Source organism: Thunnus thynnus, chromosome 20 (genome assembly GCF_963924715.1).
Source record: "Thunnus thynnus chromosome 20, fThuThy2.1, whole genome shotgun sequence".
Classification (NCBI taxonomy): domain Eukaryota; kingdom Metazoa; phylum Chordata; class Actinopteri; order Scombriformes; family Scombridae; genus Thunnus; species Thunnus thynnus.
This window is the reverse complement of record NC_089536.1, coordinates 24,252,175-24,272,785: the sequence shown is the minus strand read 5'-3', so window position 1 is coordinate 24,272,785 and position 20,611 is coordinate 24,252,175. Positions and strand designations below refer to the sequence as shown.

The following is a 20,611-nucleotide window of genomic DNA, read 5'->3' as shown; positions in this document are numbered from 1 at the left end:
CCCCAAGTGTCTCCTTAATCCATTAAATATCAATAAATTCTTCTGCTTAAGACATCCAAGGTTTTCCTGGTATTTCTGCTCCAAGATTTTCCATAACAGTGCAATATTGGGGCTTACTGATGTGTTTTTAATAGTTTTTGGACAACAACAGAGCTCTCTGGCACAGAGGAATAAGATATATCAGACTTTGGACACACGCACAATACTTGTTAGTAGATATTTTCATTGTTGGTTTAAGTCTTTTCATCAGATTTGTTGACAATAAGAAAAAGACCTTCTAAATGAAAATGACAGCTATGACTGCACAGGTAGAACATTTGCAATGCCGTGTCCTGATTGGCCAACACTAGGTCACTACTACATGATTTAAAGTTTGATTTTAACTCTGATTTCACACTGTGGCAAATCTGCTTACATTTGCAAAAAACAGGGTAGATCATCATGGACAGCAAACAGCAGCTTTAATTAGTGTGTTCTCACATCCTGACCTGCTGAGTGCAGGCTTTCAACTTCAAACAGTTGCAAACTGGCCTTTCTGCAAAGATTTTTAGCAACTCTTCTGCATGAACATAAACACAAAATCATGCCCAATCCACCGATTTGAAATCGAGCTTAGAGGCAGTAATCAGGCCATGCAGTTGCATTGTATATCCTGGCTATGTAAATGTTGAGAATGGGCAACTGACATTGCTCCAAATCTTTCATATGAGCAGTGAAACATGTTTTGTGTTAAATAGAAGTCTTCCCACAATCCATTGGTGTGCTCTTGTTACAAAAAGCCACATTCATTTTTTTGGTCACTTGGAGGCATTGGAAAAAGCTGTAAACATAAAATTGATATATTATAACCTACTGCAATAACATTATGACCAAGATGTTTTCAAATGGTTGCCTATTTACACATCCAGCAGACACAGAGCATTAACATTAGCATTCATTTAGAGTCATTTTTCTGTCCACACTATGAATGTAAGTCCAATACTCACTCTCCTTTTAGTTCTGTTTTCATCTTCACCAACTCTTTAGCTGCTAAATGCTCCACCATGTTCACCAGCTAGTTGTTAACTTTGCTTGCCTGCTGTTTGGTACTGGGTGGGTAGTGTGCAGTGGGTTAATCAGAGGTTTTTCACTGAAAACAGCTGCCTGCTGCTCCTGCTGCTGCTACTGCTGCTGCTGTTGGAAACAAGGTTGATGAGAGCAGGGTTGAAGGTCTGAAAACCAAAACAATGAGCTAAAAAAGGGTAAAAAAAAAAAAAAAAAAAAAAAAAGCTCTGTAGAGGTGAGAGCAACTGCAGAGTGGGTTCATCACTATCAGTGACTCCTTTCACATTACAAATGATCATTTGATTAAGCTGTAGTATAAAAAGAATTTTTAGTGCACTTTTAAACAAATATAAACAGCATTGATGTCAGTTTGGCAGCTGAATATTTTCTACATCTCAGCAATGATGATACAGAATTTACCCTGAAAAGTCACCAAGTCTGTGCAAAACTTAACCTGGAGCTCTCAGCTCAGCATACAGCCCTCTGCCTGCCAAGCACACACAAATCACAGCTGCTGTACACTGTATAGACTTTACATTTTGTTTTAATATTAAAATATTGCAAAAACATATTAAGCACAGGCAAACAATTTTGTTTGCTATGTATATTTGTCTGACTGAAAAGCTGCAAATGTCTCTAACATACACAATCACATTTAACAATGTCTACAGTAAACATCTGTGAACATATGTGCACTGTAGGCTATTTAATAGAGTGAAAGTTAATTCCTCCAGACTTCCTTTTGATTTTTCTTTTTCCTCCAGGCTATCTCTCCAGGGTCCCTCTTCTCTGATTTTTACTTGTGCTCTTTTGGCCCACATCATTACAGCCTCCTGCCTGCCAGAAACACTCCCAGAAACAATGTGCTGTATTCTCCTCACGTCGCATGAATTCCCAACCAAGGCGGATAACTGCGATTTAAGGTCCAGCTCTCACTCTGCAGCTTCCACACCTCTCTGTAGCTGCTGATGTCAAGACACCCTCAGTATTTTTGTGATCAGAAAGTGTTAACTGCAAATATAGTGCACAATAAAACTCTCCAACCGACCGAGTTTTTCATCATAACCAAGCTCTATCCCTGCTGTTTTGGTCCTCCTACCTGGCTGAAGGTGTGTTGATTTCAACTTTATTTGAAAACACCTATATATGTATCAATATCCATGGCTTTTATTGGTGGCCATGGATATAGATGGCAACTAAAGACGAATAAAAAGACATTTGTAACAAGGACAGAGCTGTGTGTAGGAGTGAGGTATACAGCTTCGGTTCATTCCAGCGCAGCAGCGTTGAAACACACTTCACTGGTAATTTAGCCCTATCAGTTCTACATAATCCCCCAGGTGCCATGGCTTGGCTACAGACCAATATGAATGACTTTATCTGAAATAATGAGTGTATTAACCGAGACAGCACAGCCAATTACGGTTTCATCCTGAAAACGATGCTTGTTTACAGGCATGTAGCTGGAAAATGATAACAGCCAATGTACAAAAGGTCGAGGGAGATAGTGAATGCAAATAAACATGCGGGGTGCTGAGACACGCAGTGGAGGTGTTTGCTGAAGACAGCCAGCAACCATGTTCTGCGGACGGAGGTCTGTGCAGCCATTTAATTTAGAAGTGTTAATGCCAATAACCAGGCTTGCTCGCTCGCTTGGAGGAGAAGGAGGAGGAGGAGAAGGGGGGGAAAGGAGGGAGGGAGGGAGGAAGGGAGGCAGGAGGATGTGTGTGTGTGTGTGTGTGTGCGCGCAATTTACCGATACTTGGCTGAGTTCTGACGCCAGCACTGAAGTGATGTAAGAGACAGAGGGAGGGAGAAAGCCGAGAAGGAGGAGAGAAGAAGTAGAGAGAGAGGGAGAGAGAGGGGGTCTGGTTCAGAGCTCTGATAGTCTCCTCACTTTCGGAGACCCAGACAGAGAGCAACTCCCCAGCGGGTATCCTAACAGAGGTAGGCTGGCTTTCCACACGTCCACCCTTTCAATATGACAGGGAAATATAATCCAGGAAATGTAAGAAATTGGAGTGCTGTTTGAAAACATGTAATGACATTGTCATATATGCACATTCAGTTGAGTTCTAATGTTTAACATGAGGATAACACATCACAGTCGTTTGGAAGATGTTGTGCTGTGTGGGTGTCAAGTTGAATGCGTCATGCAAACTGCAAGAATGATTTAAAACACGATGATTTTTTCATGACTGAAATCTGTCAAGTTATTGGGAAGCTGTATAGAAGACTGTTAATTAATTGCTGACGTGTCTCTGACGTGAGGATAATACCTAATGAGCCCGTTTGGTTTATTTGTTTCTGCAGCCTTCGGTAACTTTGACTTGAGCAGAGCTGACTGGGGCTCCAGGAATCAGCACCTTGGACAGCGACACACCGCGGCTTCCACACGCCGCTTAGCCGGGAGAGAGCGCGCACAGCCCGGGCAACAATCAGCTCCCCTCCCGGTCCGGATATGCTGCTGTCCTGCCACCGCTCCACGATGGGTTGCAATGGGCTTTAGTTTGTCCATTGCGTAATAATAGCCGGGAAATGCCCTTGACAACAATCTACACAGTGTTGTACTCAGCATGACGGCGGCGCAGGAGACTGAGCGAGTAGAGGAAGGCTCGGCGGCGAAACTTACACAAGACTGAACATTTGCATGTTTAACCAGAGTTGAAGTGTCTTTGCCAAAACATGACTTCAAGAGTTCTTCGCACCATGGGGATAAGGCACCTTTTGCTGCTGCTGATATACCTCGACCCGCTGAGCGTGCTGAGCGCCGCCACGGGCGGTAAAAAGACCAAGCAGGCGCCCAGGAAGGCTCCCAAAGCCACTGCGGTGCCCACGGTCGCCCCGCAGAAGACCCCGCAGCCAGCGCCCGCCAGCAACCACGATACCTGCCTGGGTTACTACGACGTGAGCGGGCAGTATGACAAATTGTTCGAGTGCAACAACACGGACCACCGGTACTGCTGCGGGACGTGCTACCTGCGCTTCTGCTGCGAGTACAAGAAAGACCGGCTGGATCAGAAAGCCTGCAAGAACTACCAGAGCCCAGTGTGGGTGCAGACGGCCGCCCCGTCACCCATCCCGACCGGTGAGACGTACGATCCGAGCATGGATCAGACCAACACGGCGGTCTATATCACCTGTGGGATCATAGCCTTCATCATAGTGTTGGGAGTGTCGGTCAAAGTTGCTTATGACAAAGCCACAGAGCCGCCTCAGGAAATGAATATTCATAGGTAAGTCACTGATAAGACGCAAGACTGATCTAAATCATAATGTGTTTGCAGCACATATCTTTACCCTGCTTAATATATAATTTAAAATGTTCTTCATTTAATTGAGTAGAAAAAGACTCATGGGTCCTATACAAAGAGTTCAAAGGTCAAGACTCATACAAAGAGTTCAAAGGTCAAGACTCATGTCAGCAACAGGCCTAGAGTCATGTCACATACATTAGTTTTCAATGTCCCATCATATAACTGAGAATATATATATTTAAAGTTGGAGCCAATGTGTTTTTTTTTCTCTATATGAGAAATAATGAACTACAAATTGAGCTTGTAAAGTGTTTAAATTAATTAGCAGATTATCTAAAGCCAAACCGATGAGCCCCTTTCAGATCAGATTCTATTAGATTTGCAGCAGATGTTAAATCCCAAATAAGTGAATCGCAATGAAAGCCTGAAATAATTACGGGGGAGTTAAAAGAGAAGTGATTGTTGTAGGCTGATGTTCATGAAGAGAGGGTGCGTGTTTGTGTGTGTGTGTGTGTGTGTGTACATCTGTTACGTGTGGGAGTGAGAGGGAATGATGGCCAACATTTATATTTGATGTTTGTTAGTTTATAACGCAGATAAAGTCTCTGTTAAGCTGAGATAATAACAGCCCATTTTTCAATCTAAGAGTAGTCCAGATATTTGACTCATGTTGCAACCAAGTCAAGGTAACCAGCTGTCAAACACACTTCAACGCCTACCCCCAATCCTCCACCCTATCTCCCCACCCTCTGCACATCAGTACATGTCTGTCTGGTGTGTTCAGGTGGGGATTTGACAAGAATGTTTAGCAAAGATGGGATACCATGGCCAATGATTGCCTTTCACCCCCTCAGCCGGCTCCTGCTTCCTCCTGGGGCTTCACCATATGAGAGTTATCATACATGAGTGGACCACATGTTGTAGTCTGTACCCACATCAGTGAACAAATGCTGACACACATTATTTCCTCAAGATTGAATAGGTTTTTTTTTATTGGATGCATTATTCAACACTTGAGCAATCTTAAGACTGTGAATAATGGATAGTGTTAACGTTGGGGCTGTATCAAGGTCGTGTGACATGCATGCACGGCTGCACATTCAATAAGGAACAGGAAGAGAGAGGTTGGGGGTGGGGAGTTAAAATATTAATTTAAAAGCGAAGGTTACGCTGGTGATACATTTGTCGTACAAAAGCTTTGAGCTGCTGCAGCAGCGCAAAAGTAATTTGATTTCCTCTTCAAAAGCGACGCCAGAAAAAGCAAACAAACACTTTTTGAACTTTCTTTCATCACGATTGCTTCTCCCTCTCTTCCACTCTCCCCCCTCAAGGGCTTCATCCTTCCATATGCACCTGGTGCGGTCTGAAAAACATTCAAATTCAACCCAATTAGACGACACACTCACACATCCAATGTTGTTTCTCTCGCAAATGAACATTTGTCATGTTCCCAGACTTAAAAAAAAACAGAACAAGAAAAAAAACAGAGCAGCCCTGAATTACCCGTAATAGCGCAACACTGTCTTAACAATTAGCAGCTATTTGGCGTGCAGAAAACAGACGTGCTATGAGTTCATTTTGAACTTGGTTTAGCTGCACGCAGAGAGAGATGCTGATACATATGGAGAAAAAAAAACATCAAAAAAAACCCATCTTTTCGGTGCAGAGAACAGTATCAACATTTGCTCTTGTCTTTTGATTTTCAGGGCCCTTGCAGACATCCTGAGGCAGCAGGGGCCCATTCCCATATCGCAATACGACTGTGAGAATTTTGCAGCGATGAACGGCTCACCCAAAGACAACACACCAATCAGAACCTCATCCAAGAACCACTACACCCCTGTTCACACCTCCAAATCCAACCACGGTAAGAGCTCTCCTTTCCCTCCACTCAAACACTCTGAAGCCTTCACAAGCATCCACTAGTTTATGTGTCATGACTGTTGGTCAAATATAGCTTGAAGGTTGATTTTAACGGATCAACCGTTTGCCCACATCCCTCTCAGTGTGTTTCTTTGCAATTTATACAATATTGCTTTTGCAAAATTCTGCATTCCACTCCGAAGAGTGGGCAACACACTGTGCTCCCCCTTTCATCACCAATGTTAACATCCAGTAATTATCCGATTTGAGCAAGAGAGTGCGAGGGAGAGAACGACAGAGAAAAAGAGGGGCCTGCGAACGGAGATAATTACAGGCTGGCAAGGTAGCACGGTCCTGCAGTCTATGACAGGGTGTATGTGATGACCTCACAGTCAGTCAGTGGGTGAATCAGACAGCGCTCACACCCGGAGCACACCGCATGATTTAACCCCACAATTCAAAAAACAGACAGGGAGCATAAATCGGCAATATTACTAATAACTGTGCAGGAAAAAACAAGAGGAGGCAAGTCAGCGCCGGCAGGTTTTTGGGCAACGCAGGTGTTATCAGATCAAGAGGCAAAGACACAGATGGAAAATAATGAGATATTAGAAACACAAAGGAGTCGCTGAGATGGAAAGAAAGACGTTTAGCCTCAGCGCTGCATGTCTTAACCAAAGAAATATATCAATGTGGAAAACTGTAGACTTTGAAGCACCAAAATGATGATATATGTGAGTGTAGCTGCTACTATCCTCTACTGCTTAAATGATGTTTTTTGGGAAAAGATTATTGGTGTCGTCGATAATGTGTCAATCAAAAAATTTGATCACCCTCAACCTTCAACCCCCCCCCCCACCCAATTATTGTTTTGTTGCCAAGGCAACAGTGTTCGGACAGATATAAAAACATCAACAAAGTCAGATTTCTGAAGAACAATTACTTGGCAAATTGTCTCTGTCCAATGAAAACTACGTATCTCCAAATTCTGTGAATTTTTTTTAGTAACTATGAAAGATCAGCTGTTCCGCTGGGAAAGTTCTCCTGCTCCTCAAGCAAAATACACCATCTAAAAATCCATTAGTTTATCTTGAAAATGAATTGTCCCAAAGCTGAGGACAGGACTTCTTTTAAATATGTTTCGGAGAAACATGTTTACGTAAGGACAATGACGTAGCATATGGTCCCTTGTTTCTTTATGTAATAATTCAGTCTTTTTAAAATACTGAATTTGAAAACTCGGACTCTGCATAATTCAAAGCATATCAAATACAATATATTTGTATGGCTACATGTTATTCTCTTCAAACTCCTACTTCACCCTACACGCTGCAAAATGGTGTTCGTACAATCCCCAATGGCAAATATGGATCATTCGTGGTTAAAGAAATATCTATTTCTATAAAAACCATGAATTTGTGGTTTCTGTGTGTAGACTGTGTGTAGGTGAAACCTAAATAAGTGCCTCTCAAACCTGATTGGTGGGTCTCCCTCCCTGCCACTGCCCTCAGACTATAAGTTCAAGTTCAAGATCTGAACCATTTGATCAGGTTCCCTCCGGCCCTTTAGACAATAAAATGTCCCAGTGTCCAGTTAGTATCATAGCAAAACATTGACCAGAATCACCACTTCACATGATATTCACTCAATCAACCCTAACCCTAATCTTCCATCATGGTATTGTCCAGCAAGTGGCCTAAATGCACATATTTGCCTCGAGGCAACAAAGTTGATGAATATATACGAAAACAAATGATGTCCTTAAACCATTAGTTATGTTCCTTTACATATTCATGCACATTTTTTCCACTTATTTTAAGTGAAAGGTGTTAAATAGTCACATTTATCTTACACTTTCCTAGTACTGCACCACATGTAGTTCTGCTTCCTGAAAGGATGCTCCTACCCCAAAACCCAACATTACACCCACCTCAGCTCCTCATTTGATTCATCAGAAATGTGTCATGAGATAATACAGTGTGCACAAATATAACCATATGCAGTGGGCATTACAGTGTGTAAAAAATACACCTTTTATTGACCTCTTCTGGTTATGACAGAGCGAGAAATCACAGCACCTGACACAGAACATGTAGTTGTTGTAGCTGGTTTGAGTCAGTGGGACAGCAAAAATCCTTTTGCATGCTTGTCTCAAAATAATACACTGTGCATATTTCCAGCGTATTTGGGTTTGTAAACTTGGCCTCTTTCTGCCACATCGCCATCTATCAGATACTTGTTGGGAACATTTTTTACAGCTCTGTGTTTGTTGCGACTACAGTCTGCGTTCATTCACTAAGTGTCTCTCCCTCTCAGCCGCTGCATCAGTCTCTTCCTAATGGTCACTGGCCAGCCATGCAGGGTACACGGCTGATACACAGCTGCACGTGGCAGGCTGCCTTCAGTATGACCTTGCATGCATTTATACTCAGTAAAGGTCAGGCGTCACTTTATCTGTCTATCTGTCGCTCTGCTTGGCTGGGACTATTTTGCCTGCTTGCGCACAATCACTGCAAATAGAACACAACTGAGCACGGCTCAGCTCAGTCTACTCCAGCCAAGCTCCCCCTCATCAGGGACTGCAGCAGTCCTGACGGGGTTGGACATGAAAGGCAGTGACAGCGCAGGCGAAAGCGTGGTTAATGCGTGCATATAAATTGGGAGCTCCACTCGATGCCCTAACAGGCTCCATGGTGCCGCGGAGAGGGAGCCCACTCGCTCTCATAGAAAATGCATATTCATGTTCGCCTAAATGGGCATTTGGCACAGAGTGGGTAGGCAGTCCTCTTAAGGAGTGGGTCCTTGGCTGGAGTTGACACTTCACATCCAGAGGCTTTTTGAGACACTTTTAAATCAGGTGGAAAGACCTCATAAAGCGAGTGGCTAAACGGCCTGAGAGGATCCTATCAACTTATGTCAAGAGTGAGAATAACATCTATTTCTCCTTTGATCCTCCACATGTAATGATGCCCAGTCAGTAGTAATCACTTCCTCGCCGAAGTATCTCATTTTATAGCCAGAGTTTTGTTTAGGCCCTTTTCTAAAAATACAAGCTGACTTATTTTTTCACATTGCAGTCCTTGTGTGATGACATGGTACCCTTGGTGCACTGAAAAACTTCCCCGCATTTTTAGAACGATATATTAGAAAAAAAAAAAAAAAAACGGGGCCCAAAGCAAAAACAGTACAGACAGCATAATATGATACCAGCACAAGTGTTGCTATTTTTAATTCGCATCCACTCTGCATTGTTGTGGGCTCAGATCCTCTTTTAGGTCGGGGTGTAAACACAGTGCACCCTGCAGCCACAACAAGGAGTAGATACCTTTACAGGAGTTCGCCTTTGGTCAAAGTAAACAATAACCGCTTCTCTGAGTAATGCAGTTTGGCCCACAGCTCTCTTCAGATGAAGTTGATTTGTTTACTGCACACCACAGGCAAAGATTTGCCCTTTTCTTTGTTTTTTGAAAAGTGTTGCTTGGTTTCCTCTCTGACATTTTCTTAATGTGCAGAATGATGAAATATAGTTTTCAGGTAGTGCAGAGAGAAGCTGTTTCCTCTGCTTCGGTTTACTCAACAGAAACCAAAGAAAAAACAATTACTCCTATATAGCAGTTTTGCAAAAAGAGAATAGGCAAATTGGATTATGAGTTATGGGGTTGCATCAGAATAAGCAGCAGAAGAAGAATGACTATGTTCAAGTGCATGCTCCATTGGAGGTTGGAAAGCCTTCAGCCAGTATCTATACAGTGTGTGTTTGAGCTCCTGTACGCTACTCCAGGGTTTCGAGCAGACAGTTAATTTTGTTTGGGATGAGCAACCTCCCGCACTTAAAGGTCAGCTGTTCTGGACAATTAGAGGTCGTGATGATGGCGTAACATTTCCAGTTATTTAGCAGCTTTGACATGACCTTCAGATATTTTTAAATCTCATAGCTGTGTGTGTGTGTGTGTGTGTGTGTGTGTGTGTGTGTGTGTGTGTGTGTGTGTGTTTGCGTGCTCTCCATGAGCTACCCAAACAACAAGTTTTGCCTAAATAACAAAACGCTGATTTAATTACTCTAATTATTTGCCAATGGGCACTTTTATAATCACATTCAGTAAGCCCCCCTACCCCAACCACTACCACACACACACACACACACACACACACACACACACACCTCCCTCCTCCGCCTGCAACCTCCCTCCAATTAATCCTTAAAGTGTGCAGCTATAATATCTCCACGGTGACCTCCCTCGCTCCCCATTGGCCAGATAATCATCACCCACATGTTAAAAACAACATTTCTATGCTGACTGCGTTAACATGTTTAATAGAAGCTTCCTCCTGAGTGCACCTGTGTTCAACCTCAGCATCTGAGAGACCCCACCTAATTGTCTCCTGCCCTAGATCTCATTATTGCCCCTTATTATACAGCTGGACTATTGGCCCCCTAAGTGTGTGTGTGTGTGTGTGTGTGTGTGTGTGTAAATGAGGAGGTTTCAGGTGTGAAGGCAGGAATCCATCAGCATCTCTTTCCATTCGCAGGACCAGTTAATTATAGACCAGTGTCGATCAGGACTTACTGCACTGCATCATTAATTTCATGAGAGGGCAGGGCAGGGTTAAAAGAAAAGGGGCAAGATGGCATTTGGTGTCCATTTTTTTTTTGTGCTAAAGAGGCTTCAGCGTGTATCTCAGACCGAGAGAGCATGAGAGGAAGATACAGATATGAAGATATGCGATGGAAGAGCTACAGCTTAGCGACTTTATTGAGATGATGTACACAGCTCCATGTCCACTCCAGCAGATCGGCATCTGATAATGCTATAAAATCAGTATACCATGTAAATTACCTCTGCCTGGCTGTGTTAAAGCTTAATCGACCTTGGAGTCGGGTAACCTCCCCAATGCCAGCCACACAGTATCACGTTCAACTTGGTTCATGATATAATTATCTTATTATTCACGTTTCCTCTCTCAGAGGTAATTCTGAGGTGTAGGTGTCCAGTGAATAAGTTTGATTAAAGAAGTATTACCATATGAATCCTCAGTGCCGACTAGCTCCGTCGCACGTTCTTTTTCATGGCACATCTTTGAGGTGAAAGTCACGATTTTCTTTGTATCAAGGGCGATAAATTCATGATGTGTAGCCTTCCCCCTGCAGGCTCTTCATGCTACCTCACCTTAATGAGCTGGGAATGGGAGCAGGAAGAAAAGGGGGATTGCTTTTGAAGGGTCTTTCACATTCGAGGGTTGTCGCAGTGGGTCGTGGAGTGGCCTACCAATGACAAAGGTGACAAAGGAAGACAACAATAGTGTTTGTGAGCCTCACACACAGAATTGCTGGTATGATGGAACGGGAAAATAACCCCAGCAAATACTCTATCTGCAGCCATGAAAGCAGCGCAGGGAGAGGTATGATTGAGTTCAAAGTGCATTGGTATGTGGGTGGTTGAAACATATTGCTTTTTGTCCCCTCCTGAAGATCATCACACTGTGTTTGCTGGTGTGGTTCACATTTTCACCATTTCCCCTCTATCTGTACTGGAGGGAAATGGCACCACAGGGAGGTTTTCCATTTGACACCATGACACAATTGGGGCCGTTGAGAAGGTGATGGAAAAGCCTGAATACTGTTTTGTAATATGTAACAGGTGTCTTGTTCAACTTTACCGCTTTATTGCAGTTTAGTGGTGCACCAAGCCATTTAGGCTTGTGACCACACAAAGGGGTAGTTCAGTGACTACTATAAAGTTGAAGGACTTCTGAGCAACAGATTAAAAATCAGAATGGTCAAGCAGAAGACGCCAAGATATGACTTTTAGTCCCTGTTCACGCAAACTGACTCAAAGGGACAAGTTTGCTGGTGTGATTAGCGCTGAGCATATAATTTACATACTCAGCTCTGATTGGGTGCACTATATTAGTGCACAACAAAGTAATTCATTTCCTGAACAATGTGTTTCCATGCATTTTTTCTTTAAATTCAATTCCCAGGCTCGTTAACGTTGTAATCCTTAAGATTTTAGTTCAGGTTGATTTGGTGACACCTGTGGTTACCTTGGTAACAGCAAGTGAAGTTTAATACTACAGCGCTCATTGAGAAGCTACTTTTTTAGAAATACAACAGAAGAGCAACTCCCACATCTGTTTAACCACAGCACAACCAACAAACTGACGTTTTAATAGAGAAGTCAGTCAAAATAATCTCAACTGTGATCTGATTTCATGTAACAGTAGAGCATGTAGAGTTTTTCACACAACAGCAGACAAAACAATGCCAAAAATGGCATTTTTGATAAACAATCTCAGTCAGTACTAACCATAATGACAAACACATTGCATTTCCTGTGGCTGCTTCACAATAAAAGCAACTCCATGTTTCACCAGTTGGACGCTTTTACTGTGAAGCAGAGTATTAAAAGTAAAAAATATTGTGTTTACATTAGCAGCACCTTCACACAGCTCTGACACAGAGTAAAGAGAACAAACAGAAAACAATGAGGCTGTTATCAGTGAGATAAAACTGCATTAGGTAACATGCTGCATCATTTTCCTGTGAATCCCTCATGCTTAAATATGCATCTGAATCCACCTGTAACAAAGGAGGGCTCCCACACTGGGTCTGTAACCCTGACCTCCCAGACCATGGATGACTGCGCTAACCACTCAGCCAAAGGGTCAACCCGCTAGCCAAGGGCCAGCGTGTCTACTCATCTGTGGTCATTATTCTCTAGAGGGCATATGACACCACCACTACCAATAACATCTACAATATAGAGATAATTACTCAGTGTTAACACACTCAGTAGCTATTGCAGAAAGAATGGCCACTATAAGTAGCATCAAATTAGGGGTTTGACTTCATGGAAATCTTCATGATTATAACTTTAAAGTGTATTTAGAGAATAGGGCTTTTAATCGTGATGATCAGAATCAGAATGAGCACAATTGGTTGTCTTCAGGTTGTCAGGAGAACATCTCAGCTTCCCCAGGTTGCACCACTGGGCAACTTCTGAGTCTTAAGTTGTCCCGGCAAGTTATTCAAGGTTCAGTTCACAATGAATGACGTCTCGGCTCACTTGCTCGAGGCCGTATACATTAACAGGGTTTTAGTTCCTACCATCGTAAATCTCAAAAACAGCTGGATCCTATCTTTCATTAGAACCTCTCTGCACAGGCTTTGCTAGAAATGTGTTGTCTCCTAGTCCTAGCCAAGTTAACCCCTGATGACATTACTAATGATTATTCTCATTATCAATTGATCTATTGGTTATTTTTTCAATTAATCAAATTATAGTTTAGTCAATAAAATGTCAGAAAATAATGAGAAATGTCTGCTGCCAAATGTTTTCAAATGGCTTGTTTTCATCAACCAACAGTCAAAGAAATTCAATTTACAATCATATGAAAGAAAGAGAAAAGCAGCAAATCCTCACATCCGAGAAAAAAATGCTCAATAAACGACAAACAATAATAAAAAATGACGATAATAAAACGATAAACAATAATATTGATTCAATTAAAATTGTTGCTGATTGATTTTCTGTTGATCAACTAATCTATTAATTAATGAAACTAATTGTTTCAGCTTTGATCAGGGTTATTTTCTTGAATTCCAGAGCCACAGAAGACTTTATACAACTGTTGTCACTGTCTGAATAGTACACCACATGATGAATAAACTAATCTTGATGCATGAACATGGTGAAGTTCCCCTTCAGAATGAATCAATGTCTACTTTTGACCCATTGTCATTAGCTGTATGCTGTATGTCTATGTTTCATTTGAATAATATTTACAGGACTGACAAAGTAGAAACATCCTGTAATTCATAGAGAGTAAAGAGTAAAAAGTAAAGATTAGAACAATGTAGTGCTGCTTTCCTGTCCTGGTAATCTTCTTGTGACTCTTCCGAATTAACTTGTGACTCTTAAAGGGGTCCCAACCCTTAGTTTGGGAACCACTTAGCTTTAGTTGTTGCAAATGCTTGACTGTGTGTATAAATGTTTGCCTGACTGATTGTATTTGTGTGTATGCCTGTGTGTTTCCACATAAATGTGTGTATGTGAATGGTTTTACATATTGTGTGTGTGTGTGTGTGTGTGTGTGTGTGCGTGTGTGTGTGTGTGTGTGTGTATGAACAGGTCTCCACTATGGAAAGGAGAGCGTCCGGAGCAGCGGAGGCGCCGAGCTTCACAATTTCATCTCCTCTGGCTTTGTGACGTTGGGTCGAGGCCATCCGAAAGGTGAGGTACCTTTTTCTTTCTTTCTCCTTTCACACAGGAGATTAAATTAACTCTTCTTATCTACAAATATACTCGCTGAATAGTAAAACGACCCGTGTAATGTTCCACTTGCAACACCAGTGATCAACAAAAAGACAGCGACAGAGGTGAAATGTTTCCAGATTCAATTTCCCTGCCGAGCAATCCACATGAACTGCCTCTGCATTCTGCAATTAAATACAAGCAAACACACACTTACCGCCGCTGATGGGTGGCGACGGGGTGGAGAAGGTGACTCTGAATGCTGCACACACATCCACAACACACACATACGAACACAGCCATTAGCGCGGGGCCAGAGTTTTCCCATGGGTAATACACTGATTAGTATGCAGCCATGTTGGCCGAGCTCTTGTGATTTATTCCCATCCATTTTAGCTCCACAAATCAGACCCTGCGTGTGTTTGTGTGTGCCTGTGTGTCACCTTGCGGGGGTTGAAAGGCGCGCTCCTTTACCTGATACTGTTTTCTAAGGTTTAATTGAAAGTGTTTGTGCCAGCGTGAGACTGCTTGTAATGCTTCATGGTGGCTGACTGCTTTAGTAAAAATCTACGCACATGATATAAATATAACTCAGTTGCACTGCTGCGTATGTGCCCTGGCTGTATTTCCACTCTTCCTCTTTGCCATCAGAACCTGCTGATTTCCTGTTCATCAGCATAATTACAGCAGCTGATGACCTGTCATTGCTTTAATAAATACCAGTTCAGATTTATGTGTTGCTTGGCAGGCATGTGTGGCTCTTTCAAAGGCAGAAACTGCTCTTTTATAAAGTATCATGGGTTTTGTTTCCAAGCGCACAAAAAACTGCAGGAGACTGAAATCTTCTTATTTCTAATGAGCAACCATCGTATTTATGTTTACATGAAATTAGCTGTTTTTCTCCTTGCTTTTTGCTTCCTTTGTTTTCATCCCCAGAGGGGGTCCATTTCACAATGGTATTCATATGCAGCCAGCGGTGAAAAAAAAATCTGCTGATAATTCTCTGTAGTCCCCCCTGCCCCTGAATCTCTACCAGAGATGAGTAATGAGAAAAAAAATGATTAGGTTTTGTGAATCCTTATTCTTCTAAATAGATTTTCCCTTCTGTACAAATATCACAATAGCAGCTCTCCGGCATCTCTGGCTATATACTTGTCACAACAACAGCATGGGGTATGGTTTAGTGTTCAGCATCTGTTGAGTCAAATCTGTGTTTTCTTGCTGCGGGTAGCCTTTGATTTCCTCTGCTGCAAAAACAAATGAAACGTGACAGATTGAGATCTTGGAAAGGTCTGCTGATGCTAAAACTCTTGCAAAAAATAAAAAAATTAAAGTATGTGAAGCATTTTTTTTCCCCCAATGTCTCTTTTTTGCTGTCTTGTGCCTGGAGGCAGGTACAGTATTACTGCGGATTGAATCCTAAAATCAATGATACACTGGTGTGAAGTTTGGTTTGGATATTGTTGCTGCTCGGTATTATCTTTAGCATTTCACTAGCGTACAATCACTTCAGGGCGGCAGAGGGAAACGAACAGTTTAACCAATCCTCCCCCGCTCTCTTCACAAGCACTCTTCATATCCACAAAAGCAGAATGGCTTCAGCTACATAATGTATTACTTCTGTCCTTCACTAACTGAAGGATTCAAATTGCTCCTACCTATGTTCGATGTTTTTGACAACACACAGTCATTTATCTTTCCGGTTTAATGATTTGCAAATTGTCAGTAAACCTTTTGATCCATCACTTGACCCAACATTGAATTTATCCAAAATCTGTGGATGGATTTTATCATTCGAGCAGTGGACCTGTGGGCTGATGTGAACTCACAGCGATGAGATGGAGTCAGGTTAAGGTTAACAGCAAGTAAACAGTCCGGTTGAATTTAAATCATACCGAGCTTCACTCTTTTTTGAAGAGGTTTGCACAGCTTGGTTTGCTCTGGCTGGGAGTAACAAAGCTGGAAAAAAAAAGAATGCAAATAGATATTCACCAGTCTCTCAGTGGAAAAATTCTGTTTCCACGTGAATTAGATGAAAACAGATGTTGTCTTCTTTGCTGCATCTTGCTTGTTTTTAGTATATATATGTTGGTTTAGGAGTCATGATGTGGGTTTCTGGCTTGGGTAAGCATGACGTCTGTTGCGGTGCCTAATTATACAGACGGAAAGTGTGTTTGGTTGTTAATTATATGGCAGACTGTGTGTGTGTGTGTGTGTGTGTTTGTGTGTTTGTGTGTTGCCGTGCAGCCCTTGGGGAGGACAGGTGAGGTCAGGGGGTGTTGCTGTGCTTCAGAGCAGCTGGATTCCTCACATCTGTGTACCGGGGTACAAAACAAACCTGTGCTGAACTCTAAAGGAGATCAGTCAGTCCTGGGGAGGGAAACAAAAATTCCAAACACACATACAGCAAGGATCTTTAATTTCCACTACAATCCAAGACTGTTATAATTCACCTTTTTGGTTTGTTAACCTTCCCTTTAGTTTACCCTGTGTAATTCTGCATCAAGCAGTGGTTTCCCACATTTCCCAGAATGCCTTTCAGCAACTTTTAGAGAAGGCTCATGAAATAGTTGTCACAATCTTGGGGTGACACAGAAATTGAGTTTTTAGCTGTGTCCCACTTCTATACTACACACTAATTCTAAACATACAGTATGTAGTGTGTTCTTGGGATTTATTGTGAAGCAGTTATAGGAAATGCAATGCATTTGTCACAGAGATTAGTGGAGCTTTGGTAGCTGGGCTTCTGCTCAATAAAACTTGGTCTGCCCAACAAGATTTGGTGCAACTTTTTCAACGGATCAGATTTAAATATTGCAGGGAGGAATGGTAGAAGAAACAGCCTCAGTGAGCAGCTGGCTGAAGAGCTGCATGTTTTTCCAGGGTTTGTGTGAACCAGCCAAGTCCTCCAAATTAAATGAGCAAATATGTTGTTTGACCATGTGACTCCAGAATGACACATAGGAGCGTTTTCTAATCTGGCGTCCTTATTGGCAGTAACTGACAGGACATCGTGTCTGAGCTTTCCAAAACAACAAAAATAAGTCACTTTTAAAAAATAATGATGTTTTATGATGTGACAATGTTTTGGTTAAGGTCTGGTTAGGTTTAGGCACCATGACCTTCATCGTCATGACTACGATCATAAGCGCTCTCCAAGTCCACTGTTGGGTTATATCCTCCATCCACCCAACCCACCTCCAAATGAGGAAATTTGTCGACATAAAGACGTCATTTGAACTCCACCACTGCTCCGGGTCATGATTACTGATGATGGCATCTGACACTCATACACACCACGCACGTAGCTATATGTTGTTTTTGGGTGACTAACATTACGACTTGTTGAGTCATTTTTCTTGGACCGTCTCGAACCAACAGGTCATCAAGGTAGACAGTGCCTTTACTGTGCTGTGCTGCCCGGTGGAAAACCATTAGTGACAGCATGACTCACAGCTCCCCAGCAATTTACACATGGGCTTGTGGTTTTTATACATTTACATATGAGTAAATTCACATAAATGTGATTTTATGTGTGAAATGTCAGACATCACATGTGAAAACATCAATTTTACATGTAATATCTTGAGAAACAGCTTTTCACATGTGATAAAAACATGTAAATATAAATGTCTGTAAATCACTAGTCTCTGCTGTAGCTTGGCTGAATGAATGAATTATCAGTTTGTGCAACATGGAACAAAGGTGGAGACCAAGAGACACCTTTCATTCATATACAGTATTATGTCTTTATATCCACTTGACACAAGCTTTCAGACCAGCGAAGTCATCTTCTCCTCACATGGAGAAAAGGGCCAACAGCCAAACCACCAAGCTGTTTGTGTAAGAACATTTCATTTTTCTGAATTGCATGACTCCTTTCAAAGCCCTCAGTGACTGTATGGAGTCAGTGTAGTGTGAGGGTGGGTGGCCATCTGTTTCCTGCATGATCTCCCTTTGCTGATCCTGGGTTCTGATTTGGTTTTGGGATTTTGGAGAGAATATTTTCTTTTTTCCTTTCTTTTTGGGAAGATTTAATGCTGTAGACACATGGGGTCACTTTTGTTTGTTACTTATGTCTTCTATCATAGGAAGAAAGGTTTTTTTCCCCTCTCTCACAGCACCCTTGTGTTTTCCCAGAGTGACAATCTTTTAAGAATGCTAAACTTTATTTAGCATTCACAGCTGCTTACCTTGCTCCTGTCCCCTCAGCCATCTGTCCAGATCGATGCACCGCCTCACATATTCCTTTGCTCCTGTGTATTCTGTTGTCCTCTTGTCCAAAATTAGGAGGCAGCGAGGTTGAGGCTTCTGTCAAACTGAGCCAAACTAATGAGGATGCTCACTGATCTGTTGTGTATGTGTGTGTACGTGTGTGTGTGTGTGCTGCTGTCAGATGGGACTGCACTGTTACAATGCCTTGGGTGTAAAAACTGCAGAACTGAGTTTGAAGCTTCAGAGTCGCCAGTAATTGTATAAAAGTTCTCTGGAAACATAATCTCAGAAGATAGATAAGAGGGAGACAGAGCAACTTTGCCTCCCTTGTTTGCTGGCATTGGTGATGCAACGCTACACTACATCATCACTTCTTGCCTACGCAGACTGAAGCCCAATAGCAGGCTTATATTAATTGTTCTTGTCACAGAAGAACTGCAGTGTACTTTTCTATTCACTCACTGTCACGACGAAAACTCTGCACTGTAAATCACTGTCACATTGTCGCACACATTTCTCTGCGCTGGAGTGTGTTTAAGAGGAGAAAAGCTCAGCGCGCTGGCAGGCAGATTGAGAATCCCTGCCATTGATGTAGCAAGATTACAACTCCAACACCTTGATTGATTGAAATTTTCTGCCTCGGACAGGAGAGTGGATTGACAGCCAGCATGCAAATTTGATAGTCTATTAAAAATGCAGTGTGCCAGCTGTTATTGGTTGAATGCGTCCATTTTAATTATTTTTCCATATGTCAGTCTTGTTGATATGAAACGCAGCCAAGCCACAGCATCCGGAGAAGTGATTACTCCAGACAAAGCCTCCATCCTTGACTTAGCGTGTGCCATACTTCATTACCTTGCTAAGCCCAACTTTTAATTCTGCCCCGTGGAGGAACTCAAATTGGTTTTTATGGCAGGCAATTATTGTTTTTATGAATATGATGTGTCTGGAATGGTGGATATGGTGATGTAGCAGCAGAATTAGCGAGGGATGTTATCACAGAACTTTTATTTACAGTGCAATTTCAGCACATTAACGAGTGCAAGAGCCACTAATTGGTGTGCTCCTTATGTAGGAAGTTGTACTGTACAACAGCGCAGTGCTAACAGACCGTAGGGACTTTCAAGGGGAAAAGAAAGAATCTAACAAAGCAAATATGAAACATTTTGGTTCTGCTGTTACGTACTAACAGCTGTTTGCCTCTCATTTGTCCTTTTGTTTACTTTTGTGAAGAAGTTGATGACAGGGTATAAAAAACCCTCTGCATTTCAATACTTCCCTCTGATTGTGAAACAGTCATCTCCTGTTCCTCTGAATGAATCAGATGCCGTGGAACAACAAGCCCACAGGCAGTATCATCATTTCCAGCCCATGTAATCAACACTCCAGGCTGATGAGGCAGAAGATGAAAACATCCGGACGTGAAAACCTTTGGTGTTGTTTAAGCTACACAAGGAAAAACAAGCCCAGACAAGAACTGATTCATATGAGCGGTGACCATGGAAAGCTCTGATGCATCATCAAGCTACGGATAGAAAACGAGATCTCTGATGTAAAACTCAAATTTTCCAGCAAATCAAACGGTGTGACATTCACTCACTGCCTCTTCTATGGCTTTTAATTAGTCTCAAAACGTGTGCACATAAAAACCAGGTGCGTCCACGTGATACGAGCACACGGAACAGTATCCACAAGAAGAAAAGCATCTTCACAAGGGAGAATTTCTGCTCTGTGAGCACACAGAGGAGTATCCATGAGCGGAAAACCATCCTTGCTAGAGAGCATTTCTCCTCCGCATGCACAAATGCAGTACTGTGAGGATGGGGCTGTGACGAGTGCAAGTTCGACCCTCCCTACGCACTCACAACTGCTCAACACTTGCTCGCTCGTCAAGTTGACTTTTGAGACTTTGGAGTTGGGGATGGAATAGACAGTCCGCTCCTTTGATTGGTCACACTTTGAATACTGACCATGACC

General features: G+C 42.3%; 1 protein-coding gene across 1 annotated transcript in view; it reads left to right on the top strand.

Annotated features, from left to right (window-relative positions):
* The first annotated feature begins 2,793 nt into the window (after positions 1-2,793).
* shisa6 (shisa family member 6) overlaps positions 2,794-20,611 on the top strand; it is a 75,187-nt gene continuing 57,369 nt past the window's right edge. The window contains exons 1-4 of the mRNA XM_067576818.1: positions 2,794-2,991; positions 3,358-4,280; positions 6,008-6,168; positions 14,297-14,398. Coding sequence (XP_067432919.1) covers positions 3,730-4,280; positions 6,008-6,168; positions 14,297-14,398 — 814 coding nt within the window. The 5' untranslated portion in view covers positions 2,794-2,991; positions 3,358-3,729. The remainder of the gene's footprint in view (positions 2,992-3,357; positions 4,281-6,007; positions 6,169-14,296; positions 14,399-20,611) is intronic.